The sequence below is a fragment of the Camellia sinensis genome, chromosome 4 (assembly GCF_055761805.1).
Source record: "Camellia sinensis isolate YWXY chromosome 4, ASM5576180v1, whole genome shotgun sequence".
NCBI lineage: Eukaryota > Viridiplantae > Streptophyta > Magnoliopsida > Ericales > Theaceae > Camellia > Camellia sinensis.
This window is the reverse complement of record NC_138964.1, coordinates 152,350,251-152,359,546: the sequence shown is the minus strand read 5'-3', so window position 1 is coordinate 152,359,546 and position 9,296 is coordinate 152,350,251. Positions and strand designations below refer to the sequence as shown.

At 35.7% G+C, this 9,296-nt stretch overlaps 1 protein-coding gene across 4 annotated transcripts; it reads left to right on the top strand.

Annotated features, from left to right (window-relative positions):
* The first annotated feature begins 210 nt into the window (after positions 1-210).
* LOC114264858 (HIPL1 protein) lies at positions 211-6,795 on the top strand. Of its 4 annotated transcripts, none has more exons than XM_082866571.1 (7): positions 211-509; positions 1,498-1,655; positions 2,364-3,161; positions 3,246-3,462; positions 4,097-4,275; positions 5,102-5,346; positions 6,146-6,795. In XM_082866571.1, the coding sequence occupies exons 2-7, from the start codon at positions 1,602-1,604 to the stop codon at positions 6,549-6,551; spliced, it is 1,899 nt and encodes a 632-aa protein (XP_082722697.1). In that variant the 5' UTR covers positions 211-509; positions 1,498-1,601; the 3' UTR covers positions 6,552-6,795. The 4 variants fall into 4 exon arrangements, with proteins under 4 accessions (XP_082722697.1, XP_082722694.1, XP_082722698.1 ...); XM_082866568.1 differs by lacking the exon at positions 211-509 and adding an exon at positions 567-1,368; XM_082866572.1 differs by lacking the exon at positions 211-509 and adding an exon at positions 876-1,234.
* Positions 6,796-9,296: the final 2,501 nt, after the last annotated feature.

Sequence of the window (9,296 nt, the reverse complement as noted above, 5' to 3'; positions counted from 1 at the left end):
ATTTTGTCTAATTTTGAATAGAAGTTAAATTTAGGAGTAAAGTGAAAAAAACTTGAAACCTAAAGGATCAAAGTGCAAATAAAAAAAAATAAAAATTAAGAGTTAATGTAAAAAAATGACTAAAATGTAATCTATCCAAAATTGTGGGCAAATAAAACCTTTCCAATTTCAACGTTCTATGACTAACCGGTTTGTTGTCTATTTTATTTATTTATTTTTTATTTGACAAAAACTCATCAGTTGATGTCTAAAAGGTTGCTTTCCGCATTTGACTTTGTGATTTATTAGGCTTCACTGAAGGAGATTTTTGCATGCTTGACCCACTGGAAATCTTTGAATCAAATTGATCTAACAAACACCAAGCAAAGGGATGCCTGTTTGCCTCACTATCCTCATTTCTTAAAACTACGTTAAACCCTTCAACAGAAAAACCAACACATACAATGAAAACTTTCCCTTTCCTTAAAAATTTATTTAGAAAAATTAGATTCATCTTCAATGTGAAGAATGTGAGTATCCACTGCATATGTACATATATATATATGTCTGTGTAATTGCTTTGTAGCAAACAAGATTGTCTGACCTTAATGATGTGCATGTGATGACCTACCTGTCTTTATCTATAAGAAAAAAAAAAACCTAATTTTTAGATAAAGTTCACAGATCTCTCATATATTATTTGCTTTAATTTTTTATTTTTATTTTTATGATGAATTGATGTCATCATTGCCGCTGATTTGCTGGTGTTCTTTGATCCTATTCTGATGTTAATTCAAGTGGGTTTCATTCATATTTCAAAATTGATATGCTGTTTTGGATTGAATATATATATATATATATAATATTGTCTAGGGTTTGAATGCACTTGAAGACATGGGGGGCTATCAATAATGTGGACAATACAAAAGAAAGGGTTTTCTGCACAAAATAGTGGTTCTCTCTAAACTACCCAATTGTTTTATATTAAAGAATTCAGATAAAGTCAACCATGTATAGGCTTCCCAGTTGATACCTCAAAACCCAAATTAAAAAAATTTAAAAAAATTGTCAAATGATGTTGTAAGAGAGAGAAAGACACAGAAAGACCTTTTGTCTTCTGGAAGCTGAGTTGAGAGAGAGAGAGATTGGAGGGTTGGTATTGGGTGATGGCAACAGTGTTTCAAGCCCATCAAGTGTTTGATGTTTTGTCTCTTTAACCAATCCAATATAAGATTGATGGAGTAGAGAAAAGAGGGTTTGTATTGTGAAATTTTTGTTTACTCTGTCAGTTTGGTTATATGGGAGGTCTTATCTTTATTACCATCCTATTTTGGAACTCACTGTTGCTTCTTAGTCCTTCCTCTTCACATCCTTTATGTACCGATTCAAGTAGGTTTCAGCATATCCCTTCTTCGATTTCAACCATCACAGTCCATTTTTTATGGCTTTAGTGCTTTATTTGCAGTAATCTATTTGAATTCTGAACTGACTTTTGCATTCCCGCCTTACATGTTACAGGAGCACCCTTTAATGCAACGAGCCCTTTGGCGTTTTGTCCTTACAATGGAACCGTCTGCTGCGACTCTGCAGCAGATTTACTTTTGCAGAAGCAATATAAAGCGATGAACATCTCTGATCTGGGCTGTGCTTCTCTTCTGAAATGGGTCCTATGTTCAGTGAGATTCCATTTGTCCCTATATTAAGAATGAATTTGCTTATTATTTTTTTCAACTTTTTAGCCCATGAATTGCTTGGGTGCTTGATGGGTGATGTATTTGGCTCATTTAAACTCAAATTGTTCATTCAATTTTTTTGTATCATACTAGTTGACTAACCTTTTCCCAATGTGAGTATAAAATACTCATTTAAATCTAGGGCCTAAGAATTTTTCTAGTAAATGTAAAATGTTAGTAGTGACAATTGATTGAATTGTCTTAATAAGTACATGTTTGTCCTTTCACAATTGACTATCATGTAAATCCTTTTGATTCTTTTGCTAACACACCAACAGGCTTATAAATTTTATAGCCTTGTGGAGGATTCTCACAAAGAAGATCTGAGATCATGCGTCAAGATTCCAACTTCTTTTTTCCCTCATCGTTCCCCTCAAATTTCGTGCGACTAGTATTAGTACTACCTACCGGCTATTAAATTTGGTTCTTGTGCTCTATGCATAATAATTTACTTATCTTCTTTTGCTTAAATTCTTGCCAAAGTTGGAGTTGACTTAGTACCATATGAATTTGTTGCCAATACATAGCTAAACACTGTTACATCAAAGTGATCTTCATCTGGAGCATTAGTTTTGTTGTTTCTGTTTTTTCATCTCATCCATTCAACGGTATTTTAGTGTCGTTTGATTTTGGTGTTGTGCTGGTTTACAGAGATGTGATCAATTCTCAGCAGAGCTATTTAGAATTAATTCTGTTCCCCGGCCCGTCCCAGTACTCTGCAACTCTACTGTTTCAGCAAATTACTCTCAATCTAACCAAGCAAGAGACAACTTTTGTGGAAAAGTATGGGATACTTGTCAAAATGTCTCTATTATGAGTTCACCCTTCGCCGCTTCTTTACAAGGTCAAACAGGACAACCAGTTAATTCCAATTTCAGCAAACTAACTGATTTTTGGCAGTCGAAAGCCGATTTTTGTCTTGCATTTGGTGGAGCTTCCTTAGATGATGCAGTCTGTTTTGACGGAGGACCAGTTACATTAAATAAAACTGATGCTCCAAGTTCTCCGAGCGGTATGTGTCTTGAGAAAATAGGGAATGGTTCTTACCTCAGTATGGCCCCTCATCCTGACGGGTCTGGTCGCGCCTTTTTCTCCAACCAGCCTGGTAAGATTTGGTTGGCAACCATTCCAAAAGAGGGGTCCGGAGGAACACTGGTGCTCGATGAGTCAAATCCATTTCTTGATCTAACCGATGAAGTTCATTTCGATACTGAATTTGGGATGATGAGTATTGCATTTCACCCAAACTTCACCCAAAACGGGCGTTTCTTCGCTTCATTCAATTGTGACAAGGTTAAGTGGCCCAGATGTGTCGGAAGATGTTCGTGTAATTCGGATGTGAACTGTGATCCTTCGAAGCTACCTGCTGATAATGGTGCTCAACCATGCCAATATCAATCTGTGGTTGCGGAGTTTACTGTTAATGGTACCGCATCCCAGCCTTCCTTGGTACATATCAGTACACACCGGTTATTATTTTTATTTTTTTCATCATCACTCAATGATTGTGATTAAATCTTGGTTGTCTTGCAGGCAACAAGTGCTGAACCGGCGGAAGTGAGACGGATATTTACAATGGGCCTTCCATTTACATCTCATCATGGGGGACAGATTCTTTTTGGGCCTGCGGATGGGTATTTATACTTCATGATGGGGGATGGGGGAGGTACAGGTGATGCGTTCAATTTCGCCCAAAACAAAAAATCGTTGCTTGGAAAGATTATTAGGCTTGATGTAGATAACATTCCAAGTAAGTATAAGCATGAACTTGTTCAAGTGATGAGTTTATGCTGACAAGATTCCTTTTTCATTTTTTTTTTGGATTTCCAAAATAAAAAATAGAAGGAGACTTAGCCGGATTGCCCTAATTATAAGTTTGTACTAGTTTAAGGACAAGAAAAAAAATGCTTGGTAGTTCTAGTTCTCTATTTTTTTGAAGCATTATTTTGGACAAAAATACTCATATTGACGATTAGCCATTGAAATTGGGGAACAAATACAGTAAACATGTTTCATATTTGGAATGATTTCAAAACTTTTTAGTAACTTTTGTTCTAGATTTCCAATTTTATTTAAAAATTGTATTTTTGAAATCCTCTCAATGAGATCCATCAAATAAGATATATGATGAATATGAAATTCTGAAGAAAAATATTGATGAAATTTTCACTGAGTTTGCTATATTTGGATAGTGAAATTTCACACTAACTAAAAGTCACAACTCATTCACATTGGCAAGCACTATGGAGAACCCAGAAATACATCCACAACTCATTTATTTTATTTAGTAAAGAATTATATTACGAAGCTGTTTAACTTGCTTCATTCAGTCTTTAGCTTCTGCAATTCTTTTAACATACTTGTGGGTTGTCGTGCATCTCCAGGTGCTGCAGAAATTACTCAGCTTGGTCTGTGGGGAAACTACTCTATCCCTCAAGATAATCCATATGTTGAAGATACACAATTGCAGCCTGAAATATGGGCCTTGGGACTAAGAAATCCGTGGCGCTGCAGTTTTGATTCGGAAAGGTCTTCTTATTTTATGTGTGCAGATGTTGGACAGGTATTGAAGTATTCCACTTCTATGTGCCCACCTTTTTGCTAAAAACCTGGTCTCTTTTGAATCTGTATTGTTCTTATTGGAGATTCACATTTTCTCAAGGAGATTTGGTAAATACAATTTCAGGAGAACTTTTGGACTATACTCATCGAAACCCTTAACCAAATTAGCAGCCCACTGCTAGGATTAATTTGACAATTTCACAGTTTATTTAGTACGAAACCAAATCAAATGAAAAAAATATTCAGAAAATTTGTAAAAAGAAAAGGACAATTTTGGCAGCCCAAAAGTTTTTGCCAACATTGGAAGTCAGTAATTTTCTTTGACTCGTACACATTATTTTATTCTGTAATTTCATTTAGAACTTCACTCCCATGTGGATTTCTTTTCAAAATTCCCTGGATCTGACTCTCAAAATTTCCCTCCATTCTACATTTATTTTGTTTTTCTTGTGTGTGTGTGAGGGGTTTTGGGGTTAGGGGGGGGGGGGGGGGTGGTGGTGGTAATGTAAGTTCTTGGTGAATTATATTTCAAGATTGTATTTGATTAAGAGTCTCACAAATCCATCCTCCTCTATTATTATCCTTTTCCTTTCGGGTTCAAGCAACAAAATACAGTTTTTAGTAACTCTTTTGCTATAAGCTATCAATTCATGTTTGAAACAATAATTTTAATAGACCAACTCATTTATGGTTATGTATCTATGTCATATTTCTGTTCCATTAAGGAATTGATTCGGATTCCATAAAACATCTGTGTTCGACAATCCAAAGTATATCCTTTCGTTTTCTGAATTACTATTAACATGTTGGAATATTACATGGCATAGGATCTCTATGAAGAAGTGGATCTCATCACCAAGGATGGGAACTATGGGTGGCGTGCTTATGAGGGCCCTTATCCTTACTCTCCTGCACAGTCACTTGGAGGGAACAATATATCTGTAAATTCCTCAACGCTAATTTTCCCAGTAATGGGATACAATCACACTGATGTAAACAAGAATGAAGGATCGGCCTCAATCACAGGGGGTTATTTCTATCGGTCCACAACTGATCCATGCATGTATGGGAGGTGAGTGAGCCTTCTTCATACTAGTGTTCATTGCCATACATATCGGACCTTAACTGTCATTTGATAGTAATTAGTGAAAGGAGGTTTTGACGATCTTGGCCGGTCCAAACCATATGGTTTGGTTCAATGTTTTTGAAGGGATGGTTAGGTTTTGGTAATAAACAACTGTTGATTATAGTTTAGGTCACAGATTAATACGTATTGAACCGTTTCATGTTAGTGGGTAAAACATACATACTTGCGGTCCTTCTCATTAGCTTTCTTGATTCCCAATCTCATTCTAATGTTGATGAAGCCTTCACTCATGTTTTTTTCCAGGCACTTTTTCTCTAAATAAAGATATATATGTGTCCATGTAGTTTTTTGTGTTATTTATAAGATTTTTACACTTCTTATATTATTTAAAATTGCACTTCTGTATTAATTAGTATATAACACAAAGCATTTGGTGTATCTTTTTACGCATAGTAAAAGGTTGTTTGGAGAATATTCTGAAAATTTGAAGAATGTGTATGGATTTTTTAAAATGCTTTTATAGGTAGAATCAATTATTATTGAATTGGATAGTTATAATGATGATTTTTTTTTTTTCTATTTTTTTTTTTTATGCTAGAACCATGGAACCGAACCAGAACTGAACCATTTTTGCATAGTTCAGTTTGATTCCTAAATTCTAGTACCGTAGAAATCGGTTTAATTCTTGGTTCACCTCAAAATTTGACCTAACTGGTCCATAAACAGCCCTAACCCTAGCAGTGGAGTTGAGCCTTATTGACACTGTAGTACCGGGATTTTGCAGCTACTTGTTTGCAGATCTGTATGCCACTGCTATATGGGCAGGCATCGAAACCCCTGAAAACAGCGGGAACTTCACAGCTTCCCAAATTTCTTTTAGTTGCGCACATGACTCACCTATACCGTGCAGCATTGTGCCTGGAAATTCACTGCCTGCTCTGGGCTACATTTTCTCATTCGGGGAGGACAACAATAAGGACATTTTCCTCTTAACAAGCAGTGGCGTGTACAGAGTAGTCCGTCCCAGCCGCTGCAATTATGCTTGTGCTAAAGAAAATGCCACTGCATTTGTGACCCCTAGTCCCGGCTCTTCCTCCTCTTCACAAACAAGCCGGTTTGGTCCATCTAATATCTCGGTGATCCTATGCTCTTCTCTTTTGTTGCTTTTGTTGAGTTTTTTCCTGGTATGATGCGATATATAGAGGTTGAAAATGATGATTTTTTGTGCATTGCATGAGATTATTGGATAGTTAAAAGACTCTTTCCCTTTTTTGTTTTATTTTGTGATTAATTTCAAGAGATATATGTATTATTGCTGTTAGATTTTGGGAAATTTGTATGGTAGGTTCACTTGTAGAATTGGAAACCATAAGCTTAGTCTTGTAGAATTGGAAATCATAAGCTTAGTCTAAATGCACTCGTTGGTTTGATAAATTCCTACCTCTCTATCTCTCAGATGTTTGTAGAAGAGAAATTCTCTTCCTCAGACGTAACTTTTACTTGTTCAAATAAGGAAAAATTGCACCATTAGTCTTGTAATTTAAGCAAAATGTCATTTAGTCTTTTAGTTTCAATTTAAATATCTTACAGTTTCAATTATATTACAATGTAGTTCCTCCATCACTTGCTGCTAGAATTTGATCTCTCTAGTTTTGCACATTATTTTTTTTAGTTCAAAATGCTAACAACGAATGCCAGAGGGACCACATCGCAACAAATTTGAAAGTGTAGAGTCCAAATTGTTCAAATTTAAATTATGAGGACCAAAGTAAAATTTCATTGAAACTAGAGACCAATGGTGTAATTTACCAGTCAAATAACAATTAGGGTGAAGCAGAGTTATGAACAACGAATCTCTTTATGATAAACATATCTATTATGCAAGCTCGTTATTCTTCCAAGGATCCATCTACTTGATCTATGCCCTCTTCCATGTAGAGGTTGTTTATAGTTTTTTTTTTGTGAAAATTTTTATTAGAAGGTTTGTTACAACTTCGATTTAGGCCTTGTTTGGGAAGTTGGCTATTTTAGGAAGCTATTTTTTGACTATTTTAGTAGGCTAAAATTTGTGTGTTTGGGAAGATTGTTGGATTTTTTTTAGTTGGATGTGATGTTTCTGAGAGAAAAAGTAAAATGATTATGGGTTTGATGTGATATTTTGACTTGCTTTGGCAAGCTAGCAAAAAGCTAGCTTTTAGCTTTTTTAGCCAAAAAAGTTAGTTTTTTTACCCAGTCATTACCCAAAAGCTAGCTCTTTTGGCTAAAAAAGCCCAAAGCCAGCTTTTTACGAACTTCCCAAAACATCACTTTGTCTTATTAGACATTTTAATCTATTTTGTTTTTTTGTGAATTTTAGCCTAAAATAGCCCTTGCCAAACAAGGCTTTAGAAATATAAACCAAACAAAAAATTAATTATGAAAAATAGTGAAGAAACACTTTAAATTTCTACTTTTTCTTGTTTTGAACTTACAAATAAGTAGCACACAAAAAAATAGATAAATTTATGATAAATATCGTTTCAGTGGAAGGCAAAAACTAATAATAATAATAATAATAATAATAATAATAATTGACATGGGTAAGTCTATAAAGCCCACTACGAACAATCCAAGCCCATCACTTAGGGCCCAATACATAATTCAACTAAGGACCTGATGATATCAAGTAAGGCTTTAGGACCTGATGATATCCCTATTGAAGCTTGGAAGTGTTTGGGTAAAAAGGGAGTTGGTTGGTTGATTAGGTTGTTTAGTAAAATTTTATTGACTAGGAATATGCCAGATGAGTGGAGGAAGAGTATTTTAGTGTCAATCTATAAGAATAAAGGTGATGTCCAGAATTGTAACAACTATAGAGGAATCAAGCTAATGTGTCATATAATGAAAGTGTGGGAGAGGGTGATGGATCGCCGATTGCGAGATATAATAGAGGTGTCAGAGAATCAATTTGGGTTTATGCCTGGTAGGTCAACAATGGAAGCGATCTATCTTTTGAGGAGAGTAATAGAAAAATATAAAGAAAAGAAAAGAGACATTCATATGGTGTTTATCGACCTTGAGAAAGCATATAACAGAGTGTCCCGAGATATAATATGGTGGGTGTTAGAGAAGAAATGGGTGACAAAAGGTTACATTGACGTGATTAGGGACATGTATGAAGGGGGTGGTAACCACCATTAGATCGCCAGCTGGAGAAACAAATGAATTTCCTATCACTGTAGGGTTACACCAAGGATCTGCCTTAAGTCCTTATTTTTTTGCTTTGGTTATGGACGAGTTGACGATAAATATTCAGGATGACGTGCCATGGTGCATGCTTTTTGCAGACGATATTGTACTAGTGGATGAGACTAGAGAAGGAGTTAACACAAAGTTAGAGATTTGGAGAAAAGCTCTTGAATCTAAAGGATTTCGGATAAGCAGAACTAAGACAAAATACATGGAGTGTAAATTTAATAACAGTAACAATGAAAGCAGAGGAGAAGTGAAGATTGAAAATTAAGAATTGCCTAAGAGTGAACATTTTCGTTATCTAGGGTCGATTATCACAACAGCGGGAGAGATTGATGCAGATGTGGCCCATAGGATTAAGGCGGGATGGTGTAAGTGGAGAAGTGCGTCTGGGTATTGTGCGATAAACGAATACTCACTAGACTAAAAGGTAAGTTTTATAGAACGGCTATTAGATCAGCTATGTTGTATGGGACGGAGTGTTGGGCAACCAAGAAACAACATGTAGATAAGATGAGTGTGGCTGAGATGAGGATGCTAAAGTGGATGTGTGGTAAGACTAGACAAGACATGATTAGGAATGAGTGTATTCGGGAATGGGTAGGAGTAGCACCGATAGAAGATAAGTTGGGAGAGAATCGTTTAAGATGGTTTGGTCATATTCAACGGAGACCAACAGAGGCAGTAGTGAAGAGATGCGATAT

What these genes read in the sequence shown, in the direction of transcription:
- LOC114264858 (XM_082866568.1), top strand. Translation starts at nt 1,278, where the DNA reads ATGGGAGGTCTTATCTTTATTACCATCCTATTTTGGAACTCACTGTTG. An exon ending in TGATGTAGATAACATTCCAA is followed by an intron (nt 3,463 to 4,096) that starts GTAAGTATAAGC and finishes GTGCATCTCCAG; the next exon opens with GTGCTGCAGAAATTACTCAG. An exon ending in TGTGTGCAGATGTTGGACAG is followed by an intron (nt 4,276 to 5,101) that starts GTATTGAAGTAT and finishes TACATGGCATAG; the next exon opens with GATCTCTATGAAGAAGTGGA.